Source organism: Mesocricetus auratus, unplaced genomic scaffold (assembly GCF_017639785.1).
Source record: "Mesocricetus auratus isolate SY011 unplaced genomic scaffold, BCM_Maur_2.0 Super-Scaffold_100010, whole genome shotgun sequence".
In the NCBI taxonomy this organism is placed as follows: Eukaryota; Metazoa; Chordata; class Mammalia; order Rodentia; family Cricetidae; genus Mesocricetus; species Mesocricetus auratus.
This window is the reverse complement of record NW_024429194.1, coordinates 53,537,433-53,556,579: the sequence shown is the minus strand read 5'-3', so window position 1 is coordinate 53,556,579 and position 19,147 is coordinate 53,537,433. Positions and strand designations below refer to the sequence as shown.

The following is a 19,147-nucleotide window of genomic DNA, read 5'->3' as shown; positions in this document are numbered from 1 at the left end:
TTAATCCAAAGGTACTAAGTCTGAGCCCTGTCTTAATGTCCAAGAGGCTTTCTTGTGTCTAATACTTTAGTGGCACCTTACCAGCAAGCTCCAGATGGAGAACTTTTATAAATGTCACAAAACACAGTGACTTCTCTAAAATTCCCTTGTTCTATAAACTATGGAAAGTCAAATAAGAAAAAGACTATGTCAACAAATGGGGTCCTTTCTTATAGTACTAAACATCTCTTTTTCTGATAAAGATGCTGACTGCATGGTGCCACTGGCTGTCACCACAAGGACCCAACTGTCCTGAGGGCACATGTCAGTCCTGGGTTTCTCAGACTAGCATTGGCACTTCCCCACAGCCCTCAAGAAGTTCTTTGGCTGGTGAGGCAGTACATGGACATGCAGTCAAAAGGGTATGGAAATGTCATAGCCAGATAAACAAGGTTTATATTTATGAAGAATATTTAACAGTTACTAAAAATATGCGTACTTTCCACAATATATTATTGTATTAAAAACTGATGAACTAATGGCATCTTACCTGTAACAACCTTAGTCGTTGTTCATTGTTGAATCGTTCTACTGCAGCCCAGAACCACCGGATTACGATGTGATTGTCATGATACCCTATAAACCACCATGAAAGCTCATATCACTTAAACTACCAAGAAATATAACAAAAGACCACCATGCTACACACAAATTAACACCTTTAAATGTTGTTTGTAATTTAAGATTAAGGAACAACACTGCAAATATGATCATACGGGTATCAAAAGGTAGACAACACAGCACAAATGAAACCGACGGGTCTCTGTTTTCATTTAGCAGAGGGAGGAACAACAAATGAGTTCCTTCAGCTCCACCACTTCTGAAAACTACGATTGCTAGGATGAGAAATGCTTAACTCCTTCGGTTATTTCTATAAGAAACGATTTCCAAATACCATTGCACCAAGCACTATACTAAGCTTGGGGGTTTAATGACAAAGAAAACAGACCCTTGCAGGACTTCCTGGTGAAAGCGAGACACATTAGTCACACAATTTATACCAGGAAAGAAGAATGGAAATTTTTCTGAAGCTGTCTATTTCAATCCCAGTGCTTCCCCAAAAGCTATGTATACTATTCATAATTCATAATAAAACCAAATTATTGAGAAGGAAGATGTAGCTCAATGGCAAAGCACTTTGGGTTCAGCTCCCCAGTAACACAAAAAGAATTAAAATAGAAATAAGACCAAATTATTTTCACACTATTTATTAATAAATAGGGAAGAAACATTTAATTTCTTCAACAAATTACCACAGTTTTACTTTTATTCCATACTTAGAATTTAGTGAAATTTCAAAATTATCTCACATTTTTATAAGATAAATGTCAATATTATCTCACATAAAATGCCAATATTATCTCACAGATCTGGGTAAGCAGTGGTTATGTGTTTTCTAACTTCTCAGTGAAAGATAATTAAGGTTAGAGAGAAGGGCTGACAGGAATTCACGAGCAATTAAGGACTTACATCAACTGATAGTCGTGTTTTATGAAAATTACTTTATTTAATTCTGTGCTATACTCCCAAAACGAAGGTGAGTAGAAGTTATCTTTAATCTGAATGTATCCTCACGGCACCATAGTTACAAAATTTACCAGGAAATCTCATTTTATTGCTTGCTGTTCTCTCAAGGGTACTGATCACCCTTGAAGAAGAAAGTCTTGAGTGAAGAGTAAATAGCACCAGATCAGGCATGGCAGCCGAGTCCAGTCTCTGTAAAGACTTTGTTAGTGAGCAAAAGATCAGTGCATTGGCTGTGTGAGGCTTCCTGGCCTCCCTAGCTAGCCCTTTCTGCTTTGCCTTCACTGTTTGTGCTAAGCCTATTTTGAAAGAAGAGTGATGTCCCATCATATCGTCCACAAACAGCTGCTGTGTGAACAGATGGTAAGTGACAGCACAACTTCCGTTTTATGGGGTGCCAACTCGCTGTGCTGGGCAAACATGGCAGCCAAGTATCGTCCTCTCTCCAGTCTCTTCTAAGGTCTCATTTGGGAACATCTACCACTAAAATAGATCCTTGATTTACTCATATGTAATGAATAAAAATCTTAGACTGTGGAAATATAAAAATGGCTAATTTGATTACTGTATTGCTATTAGAATCTCCTGTGATAATGGAACAAGGAAATAATATTTACCACAACATTTAAGTTAAGTGGGACATCAAAGAAAATACATTTTCATTCGTGATAATTAAAATAATTCAGCTGGTGAAGTTATCTAAAATAACTAATATCATATATGGATGCTACATAGGCCCAGTCAGAGAAAATTTATTACAGCTTGACTTCAGAAACAGCAATTGTGGAAACCTCAATTTAACACCTCAACACATTCCAGAAAATACATACTTCCGTTGCTTGAAATTATTCAATAAAACTCTGGGCTAGGTTTCAGCCTCTTAATAAGGAACCAACCCAATTACATTGGTCCAAATGACTAAGTAAAACTCTGTGCTGATCCACAGAGAGCCACTTCAAAACAGTCCCACTCAAAATGATTTTACAACAGTTTCCTTTTCAGTCAAACTCAATGCTCCAGGGCCTTGCAGATGGACACACTGAATTTTGAGAAGCCTATCTTGTTCCTGTTTGTGTTTTAACTGTGAGGCATACCTGACAGAGAGTTCAAGGAACTGTAGCAAACCCGTGCAGGTTAAGAAGCTCAAAGGGTGTGGCATCTGGAGGTTTAGAATGTAGATCAGTTAGGTGGGGCTTGACCAGCTGGGTATAAGGTCCCCATGCCTCACCAACAACGTCATCCAATAATTAATTGGTGTTCTTAGGATCACATTTCTTCACCAGCAATTAGGAGTTATGACATCCTCAGATGGGGTGTAAACAGTCCTTCCCCTTTTTGACTAATGAAGTAAGTCACTCATACAGAAGGGACTGACCTTGCCCAATGTCTCCAGGAAAACAGCAGCAGACCAGTGATTAAGGCAAGTGACTTTGTCTGCTCTGTGCTCAGACCTGTGTTTGAACTAGGCGCCCCCGTAACGTAAATCTAGACATTTCTAAATCAAACCTCACCGCCTCTGTATTCAGTGTTGTTTCTCCAGTCACTGAGGTCTATTTCAGCGGTGCCAGCGATGACCAGCTCCAGTTCTCGGGCATCGAAGACAGAAACTAGCCTGGCATCTACCACCTGTGGAGTAGAAATGGCACAGACACAGCTTAGGAGCCTGGAGAAATGTCAGCCATGAGGAAGTCTCATCAGAGATGCAGCACAAAGGAATTTCAAGAGGACTATGGCTGTACTCAGTGATAGCACGAAACTTGCCGTACAACTTTCAACTAGAAGCCTGTCGTACAGACGGAAGGCGGGCGTCTAGCTGAAAGTTGGTAAGATTAGCGTCTAGGATGTTTGTGTTGGTCGGTCACCATATCCCACAGAATATTCTAAGTTGTCTCTGGTCTCAGAAGCTAAGCAAGGCAGGGTCTGGTGAGTACGAGAAGAGGAGGGTTTTGTTGTACAACTCACCATTGATCAAGCTAGTTGTTTGCTATTTGTTTTGAAAAAGATCCAGTGACCATGGAATACATGTGACAAATTCTGGCCTGTACATGTAATCATTGCACATAACAAGTATAGGATTTGATTATGCATACCTAAGCATGAGTAAGAATCATAACTTCCATGCTATCAATAGTGATTAAATCATTAAAATGGAAGACCTAAACTCAGTGTAGTATTCATTTCAGTGATCTCTTATGACATGTACAGTAAACTTTCACATGTGTACTTTGGAGACATATCAGAAAATATTTGAATTTTTCAAATAAAAGAACAAGAGTAAACACAATAAGAGAGAAGAGAAAAACTATTCTATACGTGAAGCCTGGTAAAATGGACAGGCAGCCCAGTTGTGGGACTGCAGACATCAGCCACTGCTGCCTTACCTCATAGAAACCTCGAACTAAGCTCTCAGTCTGCTGCACCACACCCCTCTCGATCCTCCACTTGACCATCCTCTCAATGTACTCCTTCTTGTTCTTCTCTGTGACCGGGATATTGGCTCCCCCTGGTTTTAACTCTCTTTCAGTAATCTGTCATTAAAAAGCAAAAGAACTGATCAGAAAACAATACACTTGATGCTAACTGCTACCAATGAGGTGAAGTTAGGCATCCAGCCCTTCTCTGCCCCTGGTGGATCCCACAGGTAGGGAGAAGTATCTCAACCTTCCGAATGCCTACAACCCTGTAATACATTTCTTCATGATATGGTGACCCCCAACCATAAAATGTTTTTTGTTGATACTTCATAATTGTTATTTTGCTACTGTTATGAGGTATAATATAAATATCTGAAATGCAAATCGTTTTAGGCAACCACTGTGAAAGGAGGAGCATTCAACCCCCAAGAGGTCACAACCCACAGGTTGAAAAGGGCTAATCTAAGGTTTAGAATCAACTACACCTACTGAGCCAGTAGAAAAGATGTGCTGAAGGAAAACAGAAACATTTTCAAAACACATAGAGTACAAGATACCCAGGTGAATCCCAATGCCTGGTGAGAACTAATACGGAGCTCGTGACAGAAACCTTTGAGTCTTTCCTTCCATCAAATTTAAAATAGAACCAGTATGTTCTCTGCTTTGAAGCACTCTCCAAAATATTCTCTCTGTTTCAAAGTAAATAGCACAGTTTTTAAATCCAAATGGATCTGAATTTTATATTAAAATTAAATAATTTAATATTCAACTCAGGGATAGCAGAGACTATTCAAATGTATTCTGTATAAGATACATTCTCAAATCTCCAGGTATCTCTGGATATTCCCATAACTCATATCCACTTGAGGTGGAAATAAAAAGATTATTTATAATATATAAATGGTTCCCATAACCTATAAATGAGAACATCTTAAACTGTTGTTGGCAGTTGCATAATCTCTGTACCCAAGCTTACTACAAGTTAGTAGTCTTGGACTAAATCACCCAGTGAGCCACAAATAGACTAGCATTTAATCTTAATCATATAATTCACTTTTCAGCAGCCAAAAGCCTTCAGTTAGCATGTAACAGACCTGTCCAAAGACTTCTTCGTTCACAGTGAACGTGAGGTCTAGGATGTCATGGATGTCATTGTCTTTCATCCACTGCAGGCTTTGGTGGAACTCCTCATCAAGGTATTCCAGATCACTCAGATCACACAGACTAGGATGACAAACAGAAGCAAATACATGGGCCTTGTTATCATGAGGAAGGAAACTGAGGATAGTGACAACAAGACCCACTCAATAGGCTGTGACACTTGAAATATTCCTGAAAAAGTTCGTCAATCACACTACTGAAATAAGACAGAATCATGGCATAAATTTTTAAATCTTAGCTATATACATGTCACAGGAACCACTTACCTGTCTTTTCTCTCAAAAACAGAACCAGGAGGCACAAAGAATGGCTGTCATATACATGGTCATCCACAACCAGTGCCAGATCTGGAACTGCAACAGGCTGACAACTTACACTTCAATTCTCTTTTGCTATGTTATCCTATCAAACCTTACTGTTCTACCAGTGTAAATTTTTTTATTGAATTCCCTACTGTCCTTTAGCTTTGTTTTTCACTTGTATTTTTTAAAAAGACTAGATATTGTAACTGACGTCTATACATTTCCATTTTTCTCATGGTTCTTATTCTACCACTATAAAAATAGTAAGCCAAAGAATTCTTCTATGACTACAAAAGTTTCCTATACTTCATGCCACTGATGTGTTTTTTCTCTTTGCAGAGACAAGAGCTACTTGAGCTAGCTAGAGTTACTATTATATGCCCTGGTGTAAGGTGGAAGTAATTAATTTGCTATAGTTGCTTTAACGTTTCCTGTCCTTTAGCTCAATGTCATGAGTTGTCTGGTTTGCTTTATTTTAGGTATTTATTAGGTAATCAATGTGTGCCACACATTAATAACTGCTTGGTGAACGTGCTGTTATTAGAAGGAAGTGGTCTTGTTTGGGAGACAGGCTCCCCGTAGATAAGCTAACGTAAAGCGTGAGTGACAGCAGAATAGGCAGTGCTGTAATTCATGCATGGTTTCAAATGCATGCTACTTTCAATTAACAGTATGATAAGACTGGACACGGTGAACCATGCCACAGTTCCAACACTTGGGAGGCTTGAATAAGGACTGTAAATCTGAGCCCAGCCTGGGCTGTGGAGTAAAGCTCTATCTCAAAAAGAAGAAAAGGTAAGAACCAAGACCATCAGAGGAAGCAAGAGGTACATTTGCTTTGACTTGGACATTCAGGGAAAGACACTTAAATGAGATGGTGCCTGTACTAAGTCTTTCAGGATGAAGAAAATTTAGAGATAGAAAGGGAATGGGTTAGAGGAAAAGAGGAAGGGAGGAGAGAATAAAACAAACAAATCCAAAGGCATAGAGTGCAGAATACTCAAAGCACATGAAAAGGCCTGGAGTAGTGACCATAAGGCACTCTCAACATCCTAAGAATGCGGACAGAAAAGTAGGTAAGAGCAAGTCTTGAATGCCACTCTAAGGATTGTGGTCCGATTGGGGCTCAAAACAAGGAATGATGTAACCAGGTATGGAGATGAGGTATAAATAGTTCTTCTGGAAGATACTGAAAAGATTATTTTAAATGGATGGAAATCAATTAACAGACCACTTCAGTAATGTAGCCAAAGTAAGAGCAATGTTCTAATGAGAACAAGGCTATTAAGAGTGAGAGGCAGGAACACAGAAATTAGTAAAGGGTTATATTGGAAAGTAGTACAAAGGAGGATAATGTAGAATAGGGATGGCAAATGAATTCATATCACACATAGGCCAACTCTGAACGTCACTCTTAGACCTCAACCATGCTGCCTGCTGCATTGATCAACAATTTTCAGTGAATGAACTGAAAAAAATTTCTGAGGTCACATGATTTCAGTGGCAAAAAAAAACCCACCACACATCCTTTGAAAGTACTCCACATGATGGGAAAAGACCATGATGGATGCCGTGAAGGTTCATAGTGCCAACTGACAGGATGCAGAATCACCAAGGAGACAACCTTTGGGTATGCCTGTGGGGAGTTTTCTAGATTAATTTAATTGTAGTGGAAAACCCACCCAAACATGTGTAGAATCAACCATTCTTTAGGCTGGGGTTCCAGACTGAATAAGAAGAAACCGAGCTGGGCATTCTCCCTGTTTTCTGACTGAGGATGAAACATAACCAGCTGCCCTGCCAAAATGGCTGGCATTCCTCAAATTGTAAGTCAAAACAAACTTTCCCTTAAGTTGCTGTGGTCAAAGATTTTGTCACAGCACCAAGAAAACAACTTGAAAACCTGTACTGTGCATTTGCTACGCTTGCCTAAGGGCCACTTCTGATTACTAACCAGAATAACGAAGATCATGTGTACCATTAACATCTGGTGGACACACAGAAGTTTCACTTCAAGGCCCATAATGAGTTCTGCTTTAATTATGCAGATTTGGGATCCCCCTGAAACACCCAAGAAGCAATGTTCCGAGGACTGTTCACACAAGCCTCAACTCAAGACAGCAAGACCTGGGGCTCCATTCAGTGGTCCATAGGAGAAGAAACAAGTGAAGAAATTCCTTTCTGCAGCCTTAGAGAGACGGGTGTGGAATGGAAGCTTCAGAAACTCCAAGGTTAAGGGCAAGCCAGAGGAAAGGCCAACAGAGGAGCAAGAAGAGGTGAACACAGTGTCATGGGGATAAACTCCAGGGCAGCAGAGAGAACTTTCAGTTTCTGATTGTCTCTGCTATCCCAGAGTTGAATATCCGTATCAGAAGGAGCAAAACCATCTAAGGAGATAGGACTAAGAAGCACTCATCAACAGTTCCCAGGTATTCAAGGAGGGAGAGAAGCCAGAACAACACACGTTGAGGGTGTGATTTAGCAGCAGATATAAACAGTGGAACTTTCAGACAACCTATGAAACCATGAGAAGAAGACAATGAAATGCAAAAGTGTCAAGGGAGCCTGGGAGAAATAGGGATGAAGATCCTTGTTACCTAGGAGGAAAGTCTTCCTACTGAGCACGCTGAAGCCGCATGAGAAACATTCTGTTGGTTTTCATTTGGGGTCAGGACTTCACTTTAGGGATCAAGAGGTCCATGGGCTCGATGGGAGGACGTGCTAGACAGCTCCCAGCCATGATTCCGGACTTCAGTACTTTGCAACTGAAGTCTACATGTCTACTTTCCTCCCACAGCACTTGCTTTCCACTCGGTCTTGTAAGTGACTACCTACTGATCATAAGGGTGGTTTTGCTCTACACTGTACAATAATTGCTCTCGCATTGTAATAAAAACAAAGAAAAAGTTCTATGGATGCTAATTTTTCATCTGCCCCATACACTGCTATTTTGATTTAGGAAGGCCTCAAGAAAAGTACAGCACTGTCTACGCCTAAGAACGAAACACAAAAGAAAACAGAAATTAAACAAAAGAAAATGAACTTGTGACCATGAGCAAGCTATTGGAAGTGCATAAAGCAAAATACAACGTGCACTTCCTAAAGGGGCACAGGCTACGAATCACCAAGTCTAATCCACAACTATTCTATTAATAATCAGCATTGATGCCACAAGAATCTCAGGGCTGTGTTTGAAGTACAGTTGTCTTAAAGAAACATGTGTTGCCACAGATGAGAACCAACTATTTAGGGAAGAACAAAGCTTAAGATTTGGTGGGTAATCAGAAGGGAAGGGCCAGAAGCAAACAACTACGTTTAAAATTGTATTTGTTTTTAAAATCCAAACCACTATTCACTCAACAATCGATCTGTTATAATGTGCAGATAAACAGAGTCCTTGACAAAACTTGTTCTTGTTTTTTTTTTTAATGTGTATTCATGTTTTGCCATGGGTGCTGGGTCCTTTGGAGCTAGAGTTAAAGACAGTTGTGAGCTGCCATATGGGTGTTGGGAATTGAACCTGGGTCCTCTGGAAGAGCAGCCAATGGTCTTAACCGCTGAGCCATCTCTCAAACCCTCTTCAGAAAAGCATTCTTGAGCCTCACATGCCGACTAAGAGAGCACAAACATACGCTTACATTCTGAGAAGAGCCTTATAGAAGGGGCGTGTGAAGAAGGCGTCCAACAAATACTGGTGTATTAGTGCAAGACCGAGGATCCTCCCACTGAACCGGAACCTGTGAAGGAGAAAAACAAGGCAGCTGAACAACACTGAGCAGCTGGGCTGACATCCTAGAATGAATTTCAACTCTATTGTTTGTCCAAGATTACCTGCCCACCAGTTCCACCAGGGTTTTTGGGACACTGTAGTGTGTCTTCGTTAGCCAGTGTTTACTTGTGGAGGAAATCCGTTCCTCTAATGTTTAGGGACATCTTACCCTTACTCCATGTTAACGATGTCACTCTGGATCATCCTGCATTTGACAGTATGAGCTCCCCACAGCATTTCGGTGAAATTTCCCCAAACCACCCCAAGAGATACTAATAAAGACTAAGGCAGTTGAGAAAAAGTCACCTTCAGTTTGTGTTCATGGATATTAGCTCTAATGCAAACTAGGAGCAATTCCCTTCTGAGGGAAAGCCCTTATTCAGATTCAGGAGGTTCCCATCCATCCCTGTTCTCTCCCAAGCCTCACTCCTAATGGTAAATACCATCACTCACCAAGTATTCATACAGACATTGGGGGGCTTTCCTCATGAGACATTCTGTTCTCCAAAATTTCAAAATTGAAGCCTATTCTGAATCAGCTCGGAAACTTTACCAAGACTGGGTTTTCTGCCTGAGGAACACAATTGTTTTCTCCATCACACATTTCTTGGTTTCCAGCTATTCAACGTTTGATGCCTACAAGAGTACTGCCGGCCTGCAATTTAGTCAGGAGTACTGCTGGCCTGCAGTTCTCTGTATACCAGGAAGGCTTTCTGAGGTTAGTGGCCTGCAGGTTTGTCCCTCTTCGTCTCCACGTATGTTAGCACAGCTGCAACAGCCAGAGTGAGGAGGCCTCCAAATTTGTAACTAAACAAGAGGTTACTTTGAGGAGTAAGTCCTCAGAGTTAATCCTTTTCACCCGTCAATAACCCCATGACTCAACCTTTTCCCACTTATGCCCTTTCTTTGTTACTATCAGTGAAAACGACCAGGAACAAGTTAATAGGGGTTATGTAAATATTTAAAGTCTACAAATATAGAGATTTGAAAAAGATGTAAGGACATTTGGAAAGAGTGCAATTTGGGATTTTTCAGAGTAAGTGCCTCCAGATGGGAATCTTGAAATTGTTTGCCTTGGTTTTGTGTGATAAATTAAGAAAAAGGCAATCTCTGCCTCCAAATGTTAAGTGGGTAAAGTGTGCTGGAGTGCGAGCCGGTGCTGCGCGGACTTCCCGCTCCTGCACTTGATCTGCGGTTCCCTTAGGCCACTACCCTATACACAGGCTCACAGGCACACCCACTCTCACACATGCACACACTCGGACACTCACACACATACACTCTCTCACACACACTCACATATACACACACTCACACATACACTCTCACACATACACTCACATATACACACACTCACACACATACACTCACACACACTCACATATACACACTCACACACTCTCATATATACACTCACACACATACATTCTCTCACACACACTCACATATACACACACTCACACACATTCACATGCACACTCAAACACACACACTCACACACATACACTCTCTCACACACATATACACACTCACACATACACTCTCTCACACACATACACACACAATCGCATATACACACATATACACACACTCACACACTCACATATACACACTCACATATACACACACTCACACACATACACTCTCTCACACACTCACATATACACACACTCACACATACACTCTCACACATACACTCACATATACACACACTCACACACATACACTCACACACACTCACATATACACACTCACACACTCTCATATATACACTCACACACATACACTCTCTCACACATACTCACATATACACACACTCACACATACACTCACACACACTTATACACACATATACACACACTCACACACTCACATATACACACATTCACACATACACTCACACACACTCACATATACACATACTCACACACTCACATATACACACACTCACACACATACACTCTCACACACTCACATATACACATACTCTCACACATACACTCTCACACACTCACATATACACACACTTACACATACTCACATGCACACTCAAACTCACACACACTCATACACATATACTCTCTCACACACTCACATATACACACACTTACACACACTCACACACATACACTCTCTCACACACTCACATATACACACACGCTCTCACACAGACTCACAAATATGAACAGGCCTCAGCCAGGGCCCCAGTTGCCCCACCTCCTCTCCCTCGAGGCCAGATTTCTCTAGGCTGTTAAAGAAGCTGCTTGTCCTCTGCCAGAGGGACCTGGGCAGTGGTTCTCAACCTGTGGGCCAGGACCCCTTTGGGGTTGTATATCAGATATTTACATTACAATTCATAACAGTAGCAAAATTATAGTTATGAAGCAGCAAGGACATAATTTTATAGTTGGGGTCACCACGACATGAGGAACTGTGTTTAAGGGAGGGAGGTTGAGAATCACTGGACTTGGGGATTTACTAAGAAACAAGCCACTGTAACATTTCTCCAATGGGATAAAGTTTTGAATTCTATTCAACTCAGTTACAATTGACCTTATGCAATATAATTAATTACTGGCTGAGGAGGTTGCCTCTATAATTAAGTTTGATAACAAAAATAAAAACCAAATGAGATACACAACAGATAATTTAACTTTTATCCAGGAGTGAAAATGTTAAAAGAAATGTGGCTTCTTTTGGAGGGAGGTAGGGGGAGATCTAGCATCACAGAAAATTAACTGAGGACAACCGTCACAGAAACAAAATCCTTACCATTCATGGTGATTGTCTACAAAAGCAGACATAGGACTTATTTGTACTGTGTACGTGTCATTGGCTGAATATTCAAATAAGCCATAATAGGGGTTAAACAGTTCTCTGGATACCAGGAAGAAAAACTCTCTGGAAGGCCCGCTGTAATCTAACCTGTAAAAAAAAAAAAAAGGAAAAAAAATCCACAGGACGAATAAATTAGCTTTTACCTCTTCTAGGTATTGGGTACAGTTACTTCTGTGTTTAACTTTCTATAAAATGCTTATTACAGTATATTCTCATATCAGGACTTTCCAAACAAAAGTGAAAAAATTCTGATCTCAGTATTCTTGACCCAAAATAACAAACTAGATATTTATACAGCATATATCCAAGACTCCAGCTACCCATGAGACATGTAAACAATATGCAATGTACTCATGATTTATATAAAGACATACATATGTAACATACATAAATTTTTAAATGTCCAAAGCAAGGACACAGGGAAGGAAGTGTCATGGGATTGTTTCATCCACACAGAGGAAAGTAGTTATATCACTCAAAGGAAATGAAGACCTTGAGAATTTATGGAAATTTTCTGAATGGGGGAAGAAAAAGATGTCACCTTAGGGAGATCAGAGGCAAAAATTTGGAATAAGATGATACAAGTGAAAAGTATAAATTGTAAAACACCATGGAAAATTACAGCCAAGGAAAAAGAAGTTTTCTAAGGAAGGTTCTTGCACAGGAAGGTTCTGGAACTCTAGCATGTGAACTACGCTGTGAATTCATTCCACTCTACTTGCAATAGCTTCAGGTCAGAACGAAGTAGAATTAAAGACAGTGTAGGGTTTGAGGAATGACAATAGCCAACAATGCCCAAGTGGGAAGGGTGCAGTAAACAGAAGTGTGAAATATAAAGGAACTTGAGATGCTAAATTTAAAATGAAAAATATAAACTCTATCAGCCCTTTGATAGAAAGTGCACACAGAGATTCCATGATGGGAGTGAGGTGGCTAGCCAGCAGCCCCAAAGACCTTTGTTGGCTTTATCCTTCCCACCACCTGTATCTCTTTCCAAATCTGTTATTTGGGTATCATTGCAGTGTGTGTGTGTGTGTGTGTGTGTGTGTGTGTGTGTGTGTGTGTGTGTGCGTGCAGAGGCCAGATGACAAATCGTCAGGTGACACTCACCTTTTTGAGACATGCTCTCTGACTGCCTGGAGCTCAACACACAGGCTATGATAAGTGGTCATCTAACCTCAAGGATCCACCTGTCTCTGCTTCCCCAGGAGTGTCTCTACACCCCCAGTAGTGCTAGAATTATAAGTGTGAGCTAACAGGCCTTGACCAATTTAAAACTGTGAGTTCCAGGTACTGAACTCAAGTCCTCATGTTACTGATTGAGCTATCTTTCTAGCCCGTATAGTCTGATTTCATTATGTAGCCCTGGCTTGGCTGGAACTCACTTGCAGAGATCCACTTATTTCTGCCTCTGAATGCTAGGAACAAAGGCATGCACTACCTCACCTGGCCTCAACTATTGCATTTTTTAAAAAATGAAAGTGGAATCATCTGAGTCTTGTGCAGTGATGGAATTTTATGATCTCGAAAATAATCTTGTTAAGGCAGAAGATTTGGAAAAATAAAAATGTAACCAAATAGTGTGGACTTCAACTATTCATATTCATTTTCCAATTTGTCATATCTGACTATAGAAGCCATTATTTACTTAATATCTATTTTCAATAAATCAACTCCGATTTTTTTCACTGCACACTGTCTTACATAACATTTATATGACATCCATCTGCTAGTTCAACTTTTTCCTAATATACATTAAAAAGAACATAAGTACAGATAAAACTGTCTAGCACAGATGGGTGAAGACTGCAATTTCCTAAATTCATACCCACAGTGCACCTTCAGGAAACTTATTGGGTGGAAAAGGGCAGGTACTTGACTCTAGGGGCCAATCAGGCTGCATACAGTGGCATGGTGATCCTATCCTCAAGGTTACTGCTTATAATGAAATCAACTTGTGGCTCTGGGATAGACTGGGCAAGCCATCCTCCTGCCTCTCCGAGGCCACCCAGAGGTACCCGGAAACTCAGACTGCCCCCATCATGCAGCCTTTTTGTGGCTTCTCTTTCTCTCCTAGGTCTGGCTTCAGAGGTCAGCAGCAGCAACAACATCCTACCTGGATGTTCTTTGCTCACAACCTTCCAACGAAGACTGAAATGCCAGTTCCCGTCTAAGCACTAATCTAGGTCTTCAAGAGGAACAATTTCCAACAAGCTACTCCTGGAAGGACTCCATACTTGGATGCCTTGGTCTCTGGTATCTGTGCCTCTACCTCTTCTCTACTCCTGAGCAGTTCACCTCCTTTAACTTTCTCACTGCCCAGGTGCAGGTGCCCTGGTCTCCTGGAATTGCCCCCAACCCTGAGGCATGGCGAAGGAGCTAAGCAAGTTTGGACACTTTCCTTCAAGGTTGAAGTTACCCCACCTCCTGGGGAAGCCACTTCTCTTCATTTACCTCAACTGAGGAAATGCCTCCATCAGACTGGCCTGTAGGCATGTCTGTGTGGTATTTTCTTGTCTGTTAATTGATGTGGGAAAGCCAAGTCCACTGTGATCAATGCCACCTCTGGGTAGGTGGTCCAGGTAGTATATAATAGTTGAGGGCGAGACTTCCAGCAAGCCAGTAAGCAGCATTCCTCTATGATTTCTGCCTCAAGCTCCTGCCTTGAGAACCTGCCCTGGTTTCTTTTGATGACAGACTACTATTTATAGGATGAAGTAAATAATTTCCCTACAAAAGTTGCTTTTGATCATGGTGTTTATCACAGCAACAAAAATAAAGCTGGGACACCAATTTTCAAAGACATCATGGAAGCAATTTTGCTAAATTATTTTTTTTTTTAATAGAGAAGACTGAGGCCAGAGAAAACCAGTGGACTGAATCAGAGGGGCATTGTAATGAGGTACCAGGTACCGAGCCCTAAATAGGTGTCCTCATTTCAAGTTTAAGGTTATTCCATATGTCTTACCCTTCAGTAGATTTTAGCTATCTATCAAGATTAAAACAATATTATTTATAGAGCAGGGCTTGGAAAGCTATGTCCTGAGGGCAAATCTGCTGGAGCCCAGGTTTTGTAAATAAAGCTATAGTGAAATGCATCGGGCTGGCTTGTTTGTAGCCTGTTGCTGTGCCCTGATAAAATGTGAGGTGTGTACGTGCTATAGAGAGTGTACACTGGGCAAAGTCTAAAAATGTTTACTATCCGTCTCTTTATGGAAAAGTTTTGCCAACTGCTGCTGTTACAAAAACAGGGAAGAGGAAAGTGCTTTCTTAAAACATCTAGTTTACTATAAATCTTAGTGAGACTCCTCCAAGGAGACATCAACACTCTCTGACTTGCTGTGGTCACTCCTCTGCTGGGCTTTTCACTTTGCAGAGACCCACAGAATACTGGGGTCACAGAGAGCTAAAATAACAGACAAATGATAAAGTGAGCTCGCTTTCTTTGAAATAACTGGTATAAGTCAACTTGGCTCTACTATGGATTTTCCATTAAAAATCACAGGGTGGTCCCTAAGATTTACCTCTGAAGATTTCAACTATACTGCACTTACCAGAGTAATGACCCATGTGTGTCTGCCTCTCCCATACATAAATTTAGACTTTGACCACACTGAGAGCAGGTAATCTTGTTTACTCCTTATGTTGGATAGTTTTATATCAACTTGACACAAGCTAAAGTCATCGGAGAGGAGAGAACCTCAATTAGGAAAATGCCTCCCTAAGATCAGTCTGTAGGCAAGCCTGTAAGGCATTTTCGTAATTAGTGATTGATAGGACAGGACCCAGTCCACTGTGGGTGGTTGTATCCCTAGTGGTTCTGAGTTCTATAAGAAAGCAGGCTCAGCAAGCCCTGGAGAGCAAGCCAGTTAGCAGCACCCCTCTATGACTTCTGCATCAGCTCCTGCCTCCAGGAGCCTGCCCAGCTTGAGCCTCCTGTTTTCATTTCTGTGATGATGAACCATGATGTTGAAGGGTAAACCTAATAAACCCTTTCCTCCCCAACTTGATTTTTGCTCATGGTGTTTCATCGAAGCAACAGAAACCCTAGCTAAAACACTCATTTTTGCAGAATGATATTCAGTAGACGATCAATACACACCACTGAATTGTGGCTGGAGCTCCCTGATGCTCTCTGAAGAAAATTAGCATCACTTACATTGCTATTCGGCATTTGGCAGTATGAATAAATGTTAGTCAGAGCCGGGCGTTGGTGGTGCACGCCTTTAATCCCAGCACCCGGGAGGTAGAGGCCGGAGGATTTCTGTGAGTTCGAGGCCAGCCTGGTCTACAGAGTGAGTTCCAGGACAGCCTCTAAAACAATACAGAGAAACCCTGTTTCGAATAACCAAAAAACAAAAACAAAAAGAAAGTTAGTCAGTTTGCTGTGGGGTGGTGGTACATTAATTCAGTGCCATGAGCAAACTGTGCCAATCCCTAAGAGATGATTCAATCTGAAACCACTGTCATACAAGTGAGTTGGCTTAGAAAGTTTGACAATGTAGTATCTTCTAACATGGTACAGTTTGTTAAGACAACAATGACCTTATTGATTTGATTTCTCTTGTGGCTGAAAACAAACATTCTCTCTGAGGAGTTAATCTGAAAAGCAAAACGCACCTCAGAAGAGAAAAAACAAACATCTCCTTTAGAAGGAAATGTATGGTTAACTGGGAAAGTTTTTTTTTTCCTCTTGAAACATGAATAGAGTCACTCTAACACCAAGACAGTCATTCTACTTTAATTTGGTTGTAACTCCAAATGCAGAACTGCATATTTAGGAGTATGTTGTAGGCTGCAATTTCTATCTACATCAGGCAAATTCAATGAAACATGTCACAGCAGGGCATGTGTGCATGTGGTGCCTATAACACCTCTTCCATATAAATAGTTAACGTGACTCATATCACAGGGATCGTTTGTTACATTCCTGTTTTGCCAGTTAGGTTAGTTCCACAACTAAAGGCTTGGCAAGGAAATACAGAGACTCCAGACAACGGGTGTGTAGCCACATAACAGCTGCATCTGAGGGCATTTCTGAGTAAGCACAGATGTCAGGAGGGTGGCCATGGTGTCCCAAGCACTGCCCGCTGACAAAGCATTTTACCCATCATCACGTTGCAGGCCTAGCACACCACATGACCTATGTTAAAATAGTTAATTTTATTCTCCTGTTCTTTATATTTCAACTAAAAATAATGGAAAACAAAATACTCTAATGGGAAGAGACTTTAGAATGAGAACATCTGATAGCCTCAGGAAGTCACACTGCCTTTTTCCATGTTTGTTCAAACACATGTGGCCTGGGCACCTTCTGATTCAGCCAGAGATATTTAGAGCAGAGAGATATTTAGCTTTTGAGCCACTTAACAAGGATTGGAGCTGAGGAAGGGAGCCTCAAAAAATCTAGAAGTTGTTGGTGGTACCCAGCCAGAGTGTGGCTGCAGAGCATCCTTCCTTGGCAGGCTGAGATGATTCAAATGATGCAGATCCCTCTTTGAAGAGGGCAGACAGCAGTCCACGTTCAACCTACAGCTTTACAGCTCAGACCATCTGGTTATATGTGATGGCTACTGGTTAATTTATAAGTAGTAGGAAGAAACCTATTTCAATTCACCTCCCTAGGGGGTGTATTTTTATGTCCCTATCCTAGGAGAATATAGAAAGATACTGAACATATGTCCCCAAAGGAAAGCTATATGCACAGACTAGGCTCCTTCCTAGTCTTAGTGTGGCTGGCAAAACTAATGACTGATGTCATCTCAAGAGCACTTTGTGCATAATGAATTCATTCTTTCTTAAGTAAAGGTGCCCTTGACAGAGTGGAAGTGAAGAAAACGGCAGGTGGAGCAATCATGGGTTAGCACCATCTCTGTCTAGAACATTATTTCTTTAGTTTGGAGTACTAGGAGTTAGGTGGCGGCCTGGAGGCCTTATCAGAATCTACCTGAGTTCTGATGCCAGGTGAGCTCTGGTTGCTAGGATTACTACCTGACAAAAACAAAACAGTGGAGAAGCATACATACCATATATAGCCAGTGCTTTCCTCCATCCCATAAGCAACTCCAAGCCAGACTAAGCCTCCTCAGAAAGAGGCAACAAACCATTTCCCCTCACCTTTGAGCAAAGTGACTATTTTTGGCAATTCTGCCACTGCTGTTCTGCCTCCTCTAACTTTTCAAGACAACATAACCTTACCAAGCTTGGTGGAGATTCTAGTGCCTAGAACACTGCTCCCAGCTCTAGCCTAATTAAACTACTAATAACAAGACAGTGCTTAGAAACTATCTACATTTTGTAAAAAGCCAAGGCTATCACAAATACTAATTTTAGTGAAAAAAAAAGTTGTTCTAATGCATCTCTATTTATAGGCCCAAGGATGATTTTTGTACTTTGAAACTGAAGACAGGCATTTCCAATAGTCTGGGATTAATTCTATCTCAGATAGCATCTGCAGTATCCTATAGATTCCTAACTTCTGGAACAACCTATATGTTGTGTTTCAGATATTTGTGAAGACATAGCATAAAGCATAGCTATTGTTTTTGAGAAGCTGCTAATCCACACCTATTTTGGAGGACAGGTAAATGCATTGTTATTAAAAATATATCCACTCTTCTTTATGTATTAGCAAAGCTAGGCTGACTGTTGTCAGATTGGAAATAAAATCATTGAAATAGTATCAACAATAACTAAAATGTATTAATCCCTTATGGCTAGTATAAAGCTGACACAAAATAATGCTCTTTGAATGCTACTATTAGTCTTAACAGAGATGTCTCCCAAAATTAACTCTATGTGTTACTATACTGGCCGTAATGACAAAGGCCTACACTGAAAACAGTCCCAGAGAAGTCAACCATCTAAAAATAAGGCAACAAGAAAACTCAAAATGAAAACATCCGCTAAATCTCCAAATCCTAACCAAATGTTTTCATTTGCTAAACTTTTTTATTATTTTAGAATTTTTGAATTATAAGAAAAGATAGTGCAAAGAGCTCTTCCACTGCCTTTATGAATTTCTCTTATCAGTATAGAACATTCCTCATCAATACATCTGATGGGAAGCCTAGATAAGGCCTCTAGCCTCACCTGATCTA

At 40.7% G+C, this 19,147-nt stretch overlaps 1 protein-coding gene across 3 annotated transcripts in view; it reads right to left on the bottom strand.

The window, feature by feature from the left end:
* The window catches only part of Hecw2 (HECT, C2 and WW domain containing E3 ubiquitin protein ligase 2), a 356,194-nt gene that overhangs the window by 16,719 nt on the left and 320,328 nt on the right, over nt 1–19,147 (bottom strand). For all 3 annotated transcript variants that reach the window (XM_013121118.3, XM_040753631.1, XM_013121120.3), the window contains 6 exons: nt 11,982–12,134; nt 9,079–9,177; nt 5,072–5,201; nt 3,945–4,091; nt 3,075–3,189; nt 530–615 (listed from right to left, as the gene is read on the bottom strand). In XM_013121118.3, the coding sequence (XP_012976572.1) occupies nt 530–615; nt 3,075–3,189; nt 3,945–4,091; nt 5,072–5,201; nt 9,079–9,177; nt 11,982–12,134 (730 nt within the window). The remainder of the gene's footprint in view (nt 1–529; nt 616–3,074; nt 3,190–3,944; nt 4,092–5,071; nt 5,202–9,078; nt 9,178–11,981; nt 12,135–19,147) is intronic.